This window comes from Eurosta solidaginis, chromosome 2 (assembly GCF_040869045.1).
Source record: "Eurosta solidaginis isolate ZX-2024a chromosome 2, ASM4086904v1, whole genome shotgun sequence".
Classification (NCBI taxonomy): Eukaryota; Metazoa; Arthropoda; class Insecta; order Diptera; family Tephritidae; genus Eurosta; species Eurosta solidaginis.
The window spans coordinates 291,739,170-291,754,825 of NC_090320.1; the positions used below are offsets into that span (position 1 = coordinate 291,739,170).

At 36.6% G+C, this 15,656-nt stretch overlaps 2 protein-coding genes across 3 annotated transcripts in view; one reads left to right on the forward strand and one right to left on the reverse strand.

The window, feature by feature from the left end:
- Positions 1–15,656, forward strand: part of LOC137241200 (hydroxylysine kinase) — a 94,252-nt gene that overhangs the window by 63,770 nt on the left and 14,826 nt on the right. The gene's annotated exons all lie outside the window — the stretch shown is intronic.
- tos (Exonuclease tos) lies at positions 2,379–9,903 on the reverse strand. Its single transcript, XM_067768533.1, has 2 exons — positions 8,693–9,903; positions 2,379–4,263 (listed from the first exon to the last, which is right to left on the reverse strand). The coding sequence occupies exons 1-2, from the start codon at positions 9,491–9,493 to the stop codon at positions 2,797–2,799; spliced, it is 2,268 nt and encodes a 755-aa protein (XP_067624634.1). The 5' UTR covers positions 9,494–9,903; the 3' UTR covers positions 2,379–2,796.

Consider the following 15,656-nt stretch of genomic DNA (forward strand, 5'->3'; position numbering starts at 1 on the left):
TAACTGATATACGAATACTAACTCATATGTATGTACCAGTAGGGTACTTAAGAAAACACTACCTGCTTTAAAAATATGCTCTTGCTTGAAATGTACCTGGGTTTGAGAAAACGACACCAACAGTTTTTTGTATCTAATAACCCTTCGAAAATATACCTGCTAACTGATATACGAATACTAACTCATATGTATGTACCAGTAGGGTACTTAAGTATTAAATGGATATATTTACTTGAATGCTTATAACTTTTGTATTAGCCTATCGATTTTGTTGAGTGAAAGCTTATTTTTTTTGTAATAAAACCGAGCTTAGAGAGAAAAAAAAAATTGCAAAAAAATAAAAAGTTTTCGTTATCCTTCCTCGCAAAGTACAAATTTTTTTATATTTTTACAAAAAAAATTTAAAAAATCCGTAATGATTGCTCGTTATCTTTCATAATGGCGTCTCTGGTGCATTTTGGCTGTAAACCAGTGTTATATAAGCTATGGATGTAAATATGTAGATATGTATGTATATGTATGTCTGTGAAATAAATTCTTCCATCTAAATGAATACATTACCACAAAAAATTTGATGAAATTAAAGTTAGCATAAAGTCAAGATATACATACAGATATGTGTAATCTAGATATATATGTATGTCTGCATATTAGTGATAATACTAAGCCTTAGCTTTATACTTATTTATCTAACGATTTAACACAACTATGATTGAATACCAACTAGTCAAACAATTTATTATAATATAATCTTCAATTAACGTACATATGAATGTAACTTCATAGAAAAGGTGTAGGTGAACTAAAATCTACATACATACATAAACTATATAGCACAAAAACCACAATCAAAAACATTAAATAAATAAATATAACGCGCATTTGCTCGCATAACTATTGGCGCTACTCAAATTTTAAATTTTTGTAGAAGATACACAAACAATTTAGGTTCATTTTAAATAATTGTAGTAAAATTGCGGCTGCCGTGGTGTGGTGGTAGCGCGCTCCGCCTAGCACGCCGAAGATCCTGTTTTCAGCTCCCGGGCAAAGCAACATCCAAATTTTAGAAGCAAGTTTTTTCAATTAGAATAAAGTTTTTCTAAGCGGAGTCGCCGCGAGGCAGTGATTTGGCGAACACTCCCAAGTGTATGTCTGCCATGAAACGCTTCTAGTCAAACCTCAGTAAAACATGTAGGTAACGTCCGGCCAATTTGAGGGAAAAATTAAAAGCAGCGCGACGCAAATTGAAAGAGAAGCTTTAAATCTCTTCGGAGGTATATCGCGCAAAAAAAAAAAAAAAAAAAAATTTTCGAAATTTTACTTAGAAATCTCAGAAATTTTTTGAGTATACAGTTTTGTAGTACATACGATCAACTTTATTTAGCCTAACAAAGTGCAAAAAAAAAATTTTGAAAAGGGTCAACCACAAACCCTCCCATTAAAAGTGTGCATTATACAAATTTCACACAGAGGTTTAATGGAATCACAATTTTTTCAAGGAAGTTATAAATTTTTCCTTTTCACAATGAGCCAATTACTTCATTAGCGTACATCTATTAGTAGCCCTAAAGAAACATTTAGTTTTTAACCAAAAATGGTTCAAATAGAAAGCAGTCTTATCGAATTCAGTACGCCCTTAAAATTTTACTAATTATTTCATTATATAACTCTGTGTGAAATTAGTATAAATTTATTGGTTATGTGAAAAGAAAGTTCGATATGTTCATGAATATTTTTACACATTTCTCGAAGTTTCAAAAACGTTTTTTAAATTGGTTTCCACAGTTTTCCGGCTGCTATTCTTTTGAGATTCTTTTTAACGAAAATAAATTTAAAAAAAAGCAACAGACAACATATCGCACACTAACTACAAAAGAGTCATAACTTAAAATTTTTCAAAATAGGTTTTTTTCCATAAACCAATTTACAGTACACATCTCTAACTGCCCCTTAAATTTCGTTGTCATTATTTTCTTCTTTAACTGGAAAATTACCGTTATGCCAGTTTTGGTGTTGATTGCATCACTTGCGCTGTATCAACTAATGTGCCTAAGAACAAGTGAACAGTTTTTTTACGCTTAAAGTGTATTATTTTAAATTCTGACTATCTTTTTGCAAACAAGTTTTAACTTTGTTGTGTATTAATTAAAATTGTGTCTTTTTATACGTAAAGAGTAAGTAAATTTTGTTTGTATTATTGTGATATGTGCATTTTTTGATGGAATAATTGTGAATGTACGAGTAGTCAAATAGTCATAATTCAAAATTGCTATATTCGTAAACAAATAATTACAACAAAATTTCGTCAAATTCATTTTATAATGAAGGTCTCCTTCTTTGTAAAACTGGATTTCAGTATAACATTACAAACGTTTTCACTCTCCTGAGAATTTACATTTTTCCAGTTGTGACTATTTTGTAGTTAGAGTGCGATATATTAATAATTGTTGCTGATATTTTCGTGATCGAAACTGTATGTCGAAAGCCATAGAAGAAACATTGTGTGCAAAAAGTTCTAAGACACCATATGGGGTGGAAAGCGTTTATGAAACAAAATGTCCATCACTCGACTGAGGGAAACATTTTTGCAATGTCTTCGCTGAAAGCAGCCATTAACCAAGTTATGATATGAGACATGACGACGTCTTTAATCTGAAATAGTTTTTACTCCTACCATTTGCTGAGATAGGACGCTTTTCGAATGGCACAGCGCTCCTACTCTTAGCGAATGATATATTTAAAAATAAATGACGGATACATAAACTAACTACATATACCTAAATATAAACATAAATACTATTTTAATGAGGGCCGTTTTTTAAAACCAAACATAGTTAGACGTGTCTGATTTTGTAACAAATCAGTTGTTGGATTCAACAATTTTGTGTTAGATTTGACACTTGTCTTTAGTGTTTTTGCTGTTGATTTTGGTTTAGACGTTCTTGATAGACCAAGCCGTTGCTTATCTTGTGATTTAAAAAGATTTATCATTGTTTTTGGCGTTTGTGTTGTTACTTTTGAGGTTATTGTGCAACTGCTGCCAGCATCATCATCGTCGTCGGAGAGTGTAATTGCGCTCTCAAAGCTGCATTTACTCTCACTATCCCCTTCAGTGTCTACTGCTACAAAACTGGTACCCAAGCTTGTTGCGTTACTTGTTGTTGCCTCCAACTTTGCAAGGCCATCATTTGCTATGCGTTTCTCCCACTTCAATTCTGTTGATTCACATTTACTGGATGTGTTCTTATTAGCTGCTATATTTTTCTTGGGTGATGGTGAATCGTAAAGCATTGAACGCGTTTGTTCTTTTATTTTTGATTCTATTTCTATAGAATTTATTTCAGCAGTTAAATCTCTACTAACGCTCTTCTTCATATTCTTCACTTCATTAATGTTATTTGCAAAAAATCTACTTTTCACTGTTACTCTTTCCTGCAATCTATCTAATGGACTTTTTGGACTCGTTAAATTTACGCTACTTCTTACATTAGTCTCAGTAAGCACTTTTTTTGGACTTAGTATATTTAATAAGGAGGCATTCTCACAAACAGCAGCCGTTTTGGCGGTGTGAGACGAATCAGTTATTTGAGGTATTGCAAAAGGATTATGTGTATTGTGCGTGGCTGATTCTTGGAGACTTTCCTCTATTTTATCTGATGCTGCATTACAACTGCTGAATTTTTCAATATCGTCGCTACCACTACTGTAACGTGGACGTTTAGCACATGGCTCAATTAAGTCACCAGCCTCTTGCTGATACATTGAGAAAATATCTGCTTCCTCAGGTTTCGCATGTTCTACACGCGCGTTTTCAGTTATTTCTTCATCAATAGTTTTACTTATGAAATCTACTTTCCTAAAATGTAAAGCACATTTGTCGTCTGTAGCTGCTGCAATTTCATTCTTCCAAGCACTTGCTCTCTTGTTGTGTGTTTCCATTTGGAGTCCATGCCAAATACTTCTATGCTTGGCACGTTTGAGTTTTTTATTACTATTTGTTGCCTGTGCTAAACCGAAATTTTTATCCGGATGCCAGTCGTCTAATTGCTTCAATGTAAATGGATTTAGGTTTCCCAATGCCAAATGTAAAGCCTGCTCTTCGTCGTCAATTGGTGTGCCAGCATTAGAGCAATACCGTTCATCTGTATCAAAATCGGAAAGCGGATGTAAACGTTCCATGCGTCGGACGAAGGGATTATAAATGTACATATGCCTGAATGTTGCTTCCGCTTTAAGAAATTGTTCGATATAGTCATCAGTCACCTAAATACAAAAAATAGTATGCATATTAGATATTATTGTAATCGAGCATTAGAGGAAGAAATGGGTGGAGCATCTAAAGTCATTTGATATGTCCGACGTAGTGAGCAAGCTTAGTAAAACCGAGAGCTACCAGCCTAAAGCGTTCAGGAGCTATAAAATTCAATGATCATCGTTTCTCTTTTCGGTCCCAACTACTTACTAAATTATGAATCATTCATTTTCTTTCTCCATACATGACATTGCTGATGTGATCGGGAATGATAAGACCGGGGTAGTTAACTTCACCACTATGGAGTCTTAAACGTCCAAATAATATTGATTTAAATCACGTTGATTACCCGTTGCTATTAGGTTTGGCATCCGAGAAGTGCAGAGTTCTTCCTTGTTTGTTTCCAAATCTGCTAGCTTCCAGCTAGAATATAATATAACTAGGTTTGAGGATAGCCATACGTACTTCAGACATTGTTTCGTTTTCTGTTGTATGTTGTTGTTGTTGTAGCGATAAAGACACTCAATGAGGGTTTTGAAAATTGTTATCGATGTTGAGGTTCTTTGCCGGATATAGATCCGGTACGTTCCGGTAACAGGCACAATTAAGATACAATTCCGACTATCTCGGGAACGAATTAATATGACCAAATTGAACCTTTTAGGTTTGTTCAGCATTTCCATTCTCTTCTCGCCTCACTGTACAAATGATGTTCTGGTGACATATGAAGACATCTCGTGGCAGTCTTGAGCGTGGAGGTTTTGCAGTACCATGTAGTTTCTTTTACGCTCGCAGACGCGTAGCACACAAGCGACCGACCAATTGCTTTATGGGTGGCTATCACCGTTCTTTTTCAATTGTCAACTTCACCTATCCGTGTCGTATCCTGTTTCATTAACAGCCGAGGCTCTGGCGACCACGAAGTCCTCATTGATCTAGAGGGTGGGATGGCCTAGAAGGTCGCATGTGTAACAAATCGTTCCCGAGATGATCGGTCTTGGTACCAGAACGTACCGGATCAGCATCCGGCGAAGGACCATCAACATCGACAACACTCCCCAAGCTCTTCGGGGAGTGTCCTTATCGCTACAACAACAACAACAACTGTTGCTTTGACTTGGCCACCAAGTGCTGGGAACAAGGGAATTGATCGAACCTCACACCCAATATTTTAGGGTGGAGGACAGTAGTTAGCACGTGCATGTCCCATATTGCCGACATTTGACGCGTCCGCGTTGTTAATAAGATATCTTTCCCGTTTTTTTACCTCGCGAAGTTTTGGGAGATGTGTCTAATCTTTTGTCGCATTATTAATCCGGTACTCTCCGAAAAAGAGCAGCATTAAGGGACTAGCTCAACCGTCTCGGGAATGATTTGAGGTGGCCGATTTGAACCTTCTGGTTGATTAAACCCTCTCATTCCTTGTGGAACTTTAGGTCGCCAGAGAGTTGCCTGCAAGATACACAAGGATTGAAACGGATAGGTAGAGTTGAAGTAGGAGAAACTTTAAACTGCGCTTGTAGTCCCTCGAAAGTTGCGCTACACATCCCATAGAATCCCAATTTTTTAACATATGAAAATCTACTTTCAATTTAGTAAAGAAAAGCCTTTTAAACCTTCGAGCCTTTAGGAATGTGCCACCTACGACATGCATCCCCGAAACTTTCCGGCAAACGGATAACGAGAACATTTATTTGGACTGATAAAAATTTTCTAACGAATTAAACAATAGGGCAATTCTCTTCTAGGAAACGTAGTCAAAGTCGAAAATGTTCCACGTTTTCTAGACTAAATATACAACACTCAGAGAACGCACCACTTACACAACTAATACCATTTCAGTCCCAACATTATTTTCAAATTTATAAATTTTCTATTCAAATATACATGAGTTTGAGTAAAATTATGTACAAACCTTCATGGCGAACCGCCATGGAAAGCGTAGAAATTTTTTCATAAATGTATTTTGTTGTTGCGTCTAAAAAGCGTCTGACATTAAAATGGAAAACTTTCTACGTTTTCTATGAATTCTAGACAGAGGGAATAATACCCCTAATATGTATACGAAAGTCGATTTCTAAGTTTTAATAATTCATTGAATATTTAGTTAACTTATTCCTACTGGCGGTCGCCGTGGTGTGATGGCAGCGTGCCGCCTACCACACCGTATGCCCTGGGTTCGCGCCCCGGGCAAAGCAGCATCAAAATTTTAGAAATAAGGTTTTTCAATTAGAAGAAAATTTTTCTAAGCGGGGTCGCCCCCTCGGCAGTATTTGGCAAGCGCTCCGAGTGTATTTCTGCCACGAAAAGCTCTCAGTGAAGACTCATCTGCCTTGCAGATGCCGTTCGGAGTCGGCATAAAACATGTAGGTCCCGTTCGGCCAATTTGTAGGGAAAATCAAGAGGAGCATGACGCAAATTGGAAGAGAAGCTCGGCCTTAGATCTCTTCGGAGGTTATCGCGCCTTATATTTATTTTTTATTATTATTTTTTTATTCCTACTTCAGATAAGGAAGGGGCAGGTTAATTAATACATTCATATATGTATATATTTTTATACTCAGTTGAGCAGAGCTCATTTCGAAAAACAGAAAAAGTGCGATAATTCATTACAAAAGACAGATAAAGCGACGAAACTTGGTAGGTGAGATGAACTTATGACGCAGAATAGAAAATTAGTAAAATTTTGGACAATGGGCGTGGCGCCGCCCACTTTCAAAAGAAGGTAATTTAAAACTTTTGCAAGCTTTAATTTGGCAGTCGTTGAAGATATCATGACGAAATTTGGCAGGAGCGTTACTCCTATTACTATATGTACGCTTACAAAAAATTAGAAAAATCGGAGAAGGACCACGCCCACTTTTAAAAAAAATTTTTTTTTTTAATTTTAACAAAAAATTTAATATCTTTACAGTATATAAGTAAATTATGTCAACATTCAACTCCAGTAATGATATGGTGCAACAAAATACAAAACTAAAAGAAAATTTCAAAATGGGTGTGGCTCCGCCCTTTTTCATTCAATTTGTCTAGGATACTTTTAACGCCATAAGTCGAACAAAAATTAACCAATCCTTTTGAAATTTGGTAGGGGCATAGATTTTATGACGTTTCTGTGAAAGTGGGCGAAATCGGTTGATGCCACGCCCAGTTTTTATACACAGTCGTCCGTCTGTCCTTCTGCATGGCCGTTAACACGATAACTTGAGCAAAAATCGACATATCTTTAATGAACTTAGTTCACGTGCTTACTTGAACTCACTTCATCTTGGTATGAAAACTGAACGAAATCCGACTATGACCACGCCCACTTTTTCGATATCGATAATTCTATACCAAATACGAAAAAAGGGATGAAACATGGTAAGGTAATTGGATTGTTTTATTGACGCGAAATATAACTTTAGAAAAAACTTTATAAAATGGTTGTGACACCTACCATATTAAGTAGATGAAAAAGTTCTGCAGGGCGAAATAAAAAACCCTTAAAATCTTGGCAGGTATTACATATATAAATAAATTAGCGGTATCCAACAGATGATGTTCTGGGTCACCCTGGTCCACATTTTGGTCGATATCTGGAAAACGCCTTCACATATACAACTACCACCACTCCCTTTTAAAACTCTCATTAATACCTTTAATTTGATACCCATATCGTACAAACTCATTCTAGAGTTACCCCTGGTCCACCTTTATGGCGATATCTCCAAAAAGAGTCCGCCTATAGAACTAAGCCCCACGCCCTTTTAAAATACTCATTAACACCTTTCATTTGATACCCATATCGTACAAACATATTCTAAAGTCACCCCTGGTCCACCCTTATGGCGATATCTCGAAAAGGCGAACACCTATAGAACGAAGGCCCACTTCCTTTTAAAAATACTTATTAACACCTTTCATTTGATACCCATATCGTACAAACAAAGTCTAGAGTCACCCCTGGTCCACCTTTATTGCGATACCTCGAAAAGGCGTCCACCTATAGAACTAAGGCCCACTCCCTTTTAAAATACTCATTAACTCCTTTCGTTTGATACCCATATTGCACAAACGTATTCTAGAGTCACCCCTGGCCCACCTTTATGGCTATATCTTGAAACGGCGTCCACCTATGGAACTAAGGATTACTCCCTTTTAAAACACTCATTAACACCTTTCTTTTGATACCCAAATTGTACAAACAAATTCTAGGGTCACCCCTGGTCCACCTTTATGGCTATATCCCTAAATGGCGTCCACCTATAGAACTATGACCCTTTCATTTGATACACATGTCATACAAACACATTCCAGGGTTTCCCTCGGTTCATTTTCCTACATGGTTATTTTCCCTTATGTTGTCACCATAGCTCTCAACTGAGTATGTAATGTTCGGTTACACCCGAACTTAACCTTCCTTACTTGTTTAGATTTACTTTTATTGCGGCAACTTACCTGCAAATTTTTCATATTCAAATAAGACGGAATTTTTTTCAAAGCCTTCCACATATCTTCTTCAGTTTTAAGTATGAATTTGCATGCTTTCGCCAAGCCAATGCCCGGCAGTGAATCCAAATAATCACAACCAGATAAAATGCACATTCGTCTAAATTTCTCAAACGTATAACGTTCTTTACTAGAGCCCATCGCAAGATATAATTTATCCGCTTCAACCAACAATCCAGTACCAGTAAAGTCCAACTTGAATACAATTCTTTTTGCACCGAAAAGTGTTAGATCTGAATCTTCGGTTATAACATATTGTGCAACATCAACTATATTAAACCAAGCCATTTGTGCATCAGCTTCATAAGGTGCCACAATACAATCTACATTACGCAAACGACATTCATGTATGACACGTAAAGCCATTTCATGGGTGACATCTACACAGCGACGCATATGAGAACGTGCTGTTTCCTTGTCGCCGGCACGCAATAACTCTGCAGCCAATTTACGTGATTGTTTTCGACTATCACGACGTCGACGCTCCGTTAATTCTTTGGCTGGTAGATGGCGGCCATCGAACACTAATATGGGTTTTATGTCGTAGCTAAGCAGCAATTCCACGTAGCGCATACAATATTGTACATATTGATCGGTATCCTCACCGCGTGCCAACTTTTCAGCACAACCAAATGCACCTTTATGTAACCAACAATAAGTGTCCACTGCCACCGTGCTGCCGCGTATTTCTTTGAGATGAACCTTTGAAGAAGCCTTCTCCAAAAATGGTATCAATCCGTTTATACCCATATCATTTGCTCAGGTGTAGTGCTTTGCTAACATTCGGTTTAATGTTTATTTAACTAACAAAACAAAAAACGTTTTCTGTTACACAAAGAAATACTACTCGCGATCTTGCGATTATAGTATGCTCGCGATTGCCGCCAAAATCCAATTCTCAAAACAAGGCTGCTCGTCAGGCCATACAGGCTGTGGCAGAGCTGTCAAGCACTGTCAAGTTCGTGTACAAAACTACCCTGCAAAATTGTTGGATTACGTGTTCCATTTTCTTCATGTTGGAGTACTCTAACAATACTCCTTTGCAAAGCGTTTGCGGACCACCATCAGCCGATCATTGCTCGTTTTTTAACGACCGTGATCACGACACGATGACGATCGAACAGAGTTGCCAAAAGTAAAATATTGCATACAAATAACTTATAAAAAATATTTACTATGGCAACTCAGATAAAATGCAACCGCGCCACTGGTTTTATGTATACATACTATAGTATAGAGAAATAATAGTTTCTTTATTCACGCAAATGCTAAATAACATAAGAATATTCGTAATATAAAATATAAAAGTTGTATTGCCCCTCTTCATTTACTTTCATTTTAAATTAAATTCACTTCGATAATTCTTTCCGACACAATTCCTCTTTAGTACTTATGAGGCATATGATCCTCTGTGGGTGCTCCATGGAGTAATACAGTGAAAGTACTTTGGAAAGTACTCTCACGTATGTACTCTATGGAATACTCACAAGCAAAGCGAGAGTGGGATCACCTACTCCTCTCCTTGGACATCGCAATGTTAATTGGAGCACATTTTTGGTATGAATACAGATTAGATTTGGAGTAGTCCTATACTCCCAAAGGAGTATTCCTTACATATTTACAAGCCAACCTAATAAAACCGCACTGCGTTTTTTTAGCGCACGCAAACAACCAGCGTTTTGTGCCCGAACCCAAATAAGCATTGTAAATTTCACCAAGTAGCGCAACTAACAGCTGATCGGTGAAAATTCGCACATTCACACGCACAGTTCTCGACTCAGTTTCAAAAGAAAAACTTTAGATTATTTAATTCAAATTTTAAAGTGAGATAATCCTTACAAATTTATGTATACAGAATATATATGGCGTTTTTGTTGTTATTAAAACAATAGTTTTATTTATATTAAAGCTTTTATCATTTTTTTTTTTAACTTTGAAAAATCTCCGAACACCATTCCTTCATTATATGACATTCGACTGCCTAGTCCACTGCCATCCACTCTATTCGCAACATAACCTCTACTTCAGCTGCCAAACTATATAGTAAACAATGCAAATAAGCCTGCGTTGCGACAATTCAAAGCATGTATGCAAATGTCAAATCTAAATGTCACGCAGAACAAAAATTGGAAATCGAGTTAGGTTTTTACGCAGCAAATTCAATTTGGGTTGCTCTCATACAAGTTGTATGTACATGAGACATTTTTGACAGAAAATGGCTTGCGTGCGTTTAGAATAAGTTGGATTGCTATAGAGTACTCGCGTTTTTTGAAGGGCAAGTGTGTCAACTAGTGAGGTGCCGAGTCAACCTGACGGTACTCGAATATGCAAAATTTAGTTGTCGGATACACAGACTCGAGTCTAGTACTCGAGTACTGATAGAATTCTAAAGCGGAGTACTCATAGATGCCAAAAGCGGATCGCGATTTAAATATCGCAATAAATATGACTGTGTGACATAGAAAAATCAACTTACTTTTTATCATATCGATATTTATATATCATCAGCATTGGAGCCCAATCATTTACATTAGCCGTGTTTTTTTTACACGCTTAACTTTATATGGACTGCTAAGCGTCAAACTTTAAATAGACCTCTGAAATTGCTGCGCATAAAATGTGTACTACTAAATTTCAATACGCATTATACTCAGGTGTAACTGTAATATGTGTTTATGTCCCACAATTCATCGCAACTGATTCAGTTATACCCTATGGCCATCAGAGGGTTGTGTCTCCGCTTTTCGGTACACCCTGTGGCTGTAGCTAGTTATTTAACCACTGCCGCTAGATGGGTCTCCTAAGCATTATCTAAGCGAGGATAGGCGTTTTTTTCACGCGCAAACGTAAACGTATACGCGTGTATAAAAAAATACGGCTATTATTGACTGCAATTTTATTTTTCTAAAATGTATTCTTCGATTACGTGTATTATATGTTTTATTACATGGTGATTTCTAACACGATTCACATGCGATTAAGTTAACAAATTCATGGCCCCCAAACGTTTGTCAGATATTTGGGCGTTGTATAACAAACTTGAAAATAAGAAAGGAGAATGCAACGAATGGAAACAACTTTTCTAGATTTCGGAAATACATCAAATTTGTTGAAACATTTTAGAAAAGTGCATATCACATTTGACATATATGTATAGTAGAAAGAAATGGTACACAAAATCAAAGCATGTAGACCTCATGAAATATTTCTGATTTAATTTTTTAAGTACTTTTCTATTGTACTTTAAAAGTCTGAATTTTGTGTTTTTTTTTTTATACTTGAAAACTTTATTTTTTATATTTTCTTGTCAAAATAATAAGCTCTAGTCATATTACTAATACTGGTTGGTTGCTTTGTATAATAAAAAGTAATAGAAGATGATAAAAAACTGTAATTTATCATCATAATAAGTATCATTATAAATAGTTATTCAATGTAAGTACATACCTATATATATGTATCTAAGAATTCGAGTTCCGGGTAAGAAAATTCTTCATTTCGATTGAATTCGAGTATATAAGGTATTCGATTCCCCAGCTCAGTACTCGAGTACCGGACCAGAGTACCTGACTCGAGTACTGACTCGATTATTTGTTTAATGATTACTGAAGTACTCGAATATCAAAAATTGCCGACTCGGCACATCACTAGTGTCAACTAAGCGATAAATGTCAAAATTACAGCCTCGCTTGCTCATGTATAGGGTTGCATTTTTGGTAAGTACTAAGGTACTAAGACTACTTTAAGCTGAGTTGCATTTCATAGTTTAATAAAACTTTGTACGTAGTATTTACTGAAGATAGCTGATATCAATTGAGGTGAGTTTCTCAGGAATGAACTTTATTTTTTATTATTTATAATTTTATTTACCGCACAAATTTCTGTGCACATGGTTGCATTTGCAACGAAAAAATATTCTTAAGAAATAATGGAAAAAAATGCTTTAGATGCATACATTTTTGAATAAATACCAAAGAGGATAAATATAATAAGAGCCACCAGTCTGCTACGAGTGGCGAGCAACTCGCTGGAAATTAAAAAAATTGATGCCTAATGTTTTCCAAGAGGGACATTTTCAATTTTCTCGCATTTATCCATGCCGTGTAGGCACCTTATGCAAATGTAGTTTTTGGAAAGAGAATTAATCAATTAATTAAATACAGTCGGAAAAATAAACACAAATACCCCACGAAAATGTATAGAATACATTTTATGCACATCTCGCCCAAAAAAAAACCAGCGACTACCTCTCAGAAAACATCGAGCAAATGGCTGCGAGTAACGAGTGACGTCTCTTATTATATTTATCTTCTTTGTAAATACTAACCAAATATGAATATAATCAAATGTATAATATGAAAGCCCTATTATTTATGAAATTTCCTGGACATGTGCATTGCTGCTCGGAACGCTTGAGCGCTGCCACTTCCTATCAGCGTTTACATAAAAAAAATAGCCCTGAATACCCTATGCCTGACTTACATATAAACCTAAGGCCACATTAAACTTTGCATTGAACCGCGGCGAAATATTCTTTGCATGTCTTTTTTTATGGGGCAATTAACATCTAACGGTACCAGCAATGTGCGGCGCGACCATGAGCGGCTCCCCCAGCGGGTTAGGGGGTTAGAATATACCCGCGGTAGGTATGCTGGCAAAGGAACATCAAATCAATAACGCTCCATAAAGCCTTCGGGGAGTAACCTTATCGCTACAACAACAACAACAACCACGAGCGGCAATGTTGATCAGATAGGCAGAAAAGTGAAGCGTCGCTTACTGTGGCCTTACTTTAATGGTATCAAAGCGAATTCAGTTTCGGTTTAGATTCGCCTTGATACGAATCTTGTGAATTGCCCAAGGCGAATCTATACCAGATGGTAGCAAAGCGAAATAAACCAATTCGACGTGCAGAATAATGTCAAGTCAAAACAAAAATTGCCTTGATTTCGATTGACTGACATATTGTCGTACATGGCGTTGTATGGAAAATAATCAAGAAGAAGCAATCAGCTGTTGGGATAACAACATCTGGTACTGAATTAACCTTGGAATTGCCCATACGAAATGAAATTTAAATGACACAAAATCAAATCTTGGTGGACTGGAATATATTATTTAAAATGTGATATTTTTCATGTCAATATCCATCACATCCCTTAAGACACTTAGCTCCTCGAAGCCAGAAGTGGTGATCACCACTCGAGGCTTCGAACCTTCGAACGCTGAACGCAAAGCAATTGAACGTCCGCTTATGCCGTCCGCGCTCATAACTGCCAAGGGATGTCTTAAAGAACTACTTGATCTAGCGCCGCCTCCAAGAGGGTTTAGGGAACATCTCCATAAGCACTATGCGAACACAGCCATTGGACCAAGGCGAGGATGAGAAGGCCATAGGACAAATCCACACAGAATCGGTAAACCCTTCTGCCAGGACGCGCCCGGTGAACCAAGTTATTAATATTGTTATGGATTCGCATTTACAGCGGAAGCAGTAAGGAAGGCGGTCGGCATGATGTGGTGGTGCACAGTGTCTAGTCATTGTCGGCTGGGGCGGGTCCTTGCCAACCTTACTGTTCCTGCGCCATAATCAGAAAAAAAGTCATATCATGCCTATCAAACTAGCAGCTGTCAAATTTAAAATAAACTGACAGAAGCGCAGAGACGACTCAAAACGCTTATAATTCAAAATAAAACAACATCCGGCCGAACCGGATGTCACGGACAGACCGTTACAACATTCAAAAATTTAAATTCAAAAAAAAAAAAAACCGGAAAAGAAAGTTTACCGAATCGGACACGACCGGTTACTAACTGCTGAAAATCAAAAAAAGCTGAAAATTTAAAATAAAAAAGAAAAGGGCCGAATATATAGAGGGGCGCCGCGGGTGGTGTTGCGACGCCCGGTGCATTTACCCACCCTCAAAAACCATGGCCACCGACGCACCTGAATTTCGGTGGCCCCTTACCTGGTAACCCTAAGTGCCTTCTAAATGAGCCAGAACACCAGCATTCCCATTTTAATTACAAAGTTTATTCAAATTTCATTATTATTAACGTATGTATGCTACAAAAAAAATTTTACGGTAGTACAGGTTTCTTAACCAGGGATACCGCCTAGGCTCCAAAGCCAAAACAAGGCTGCTTATAGCATCGTCCCAAGACAACTTCAGAACAAAAAAAAATGTTGAACTACGAGCAGCTATTTACGCTATGAAAATGTATGTAAGTGCGTGTAGCATATAAAGGGAGAGAAAAAAAATGATCCAACAGTTTTCCACTTTATTGGGCCGAAATTGAAAACGAAATCTAATATGAATATTAAGTCCGTTAAGTTTGTCCTGTTGGGGGTTCCTTTCTTTTCTCTTACTTTTGCTCGTAATATTTCAAGCTATACCTATATTTATGTCACCCCTTTTTTTTATAAGGGTTATAAACGCTTGGTGTGAGAAAAAAAAAATGTAATTAAATGTGCTTATGGATAGTAAATATACTACATACAAAGTAAAAATTTGGTTTAATGCCCTTTTTTTTTTGTTATTCACAAAACATATTTTAGGGCTATAAAGTTTGGATACAAATTCCGATAATTGGGGCCCCTTACAAAATTATTATGTTGTTGTAGTAGAACTTATTTTGAGTTTAACAAAATATCAAATTGGTACAACGCATAGTATAATGACACTAATATGTAATATGTACTAAGAAAATTTGTTATAAAAGCAATTAAGATTAAATTTGGGGTAAATCATACTCCTCGAAGAAATCGTTTCACATATTCAAGTAAAACGAAAACCTTTAAATTCATAGTAAATCATACTCGTCAACGAAATCGTTTTACATATTCGAGTAAAACGTAAACTTTTAAATTTATAGTAAAATTAACGAAATCGTTTTACATGCTCAGGTAAAA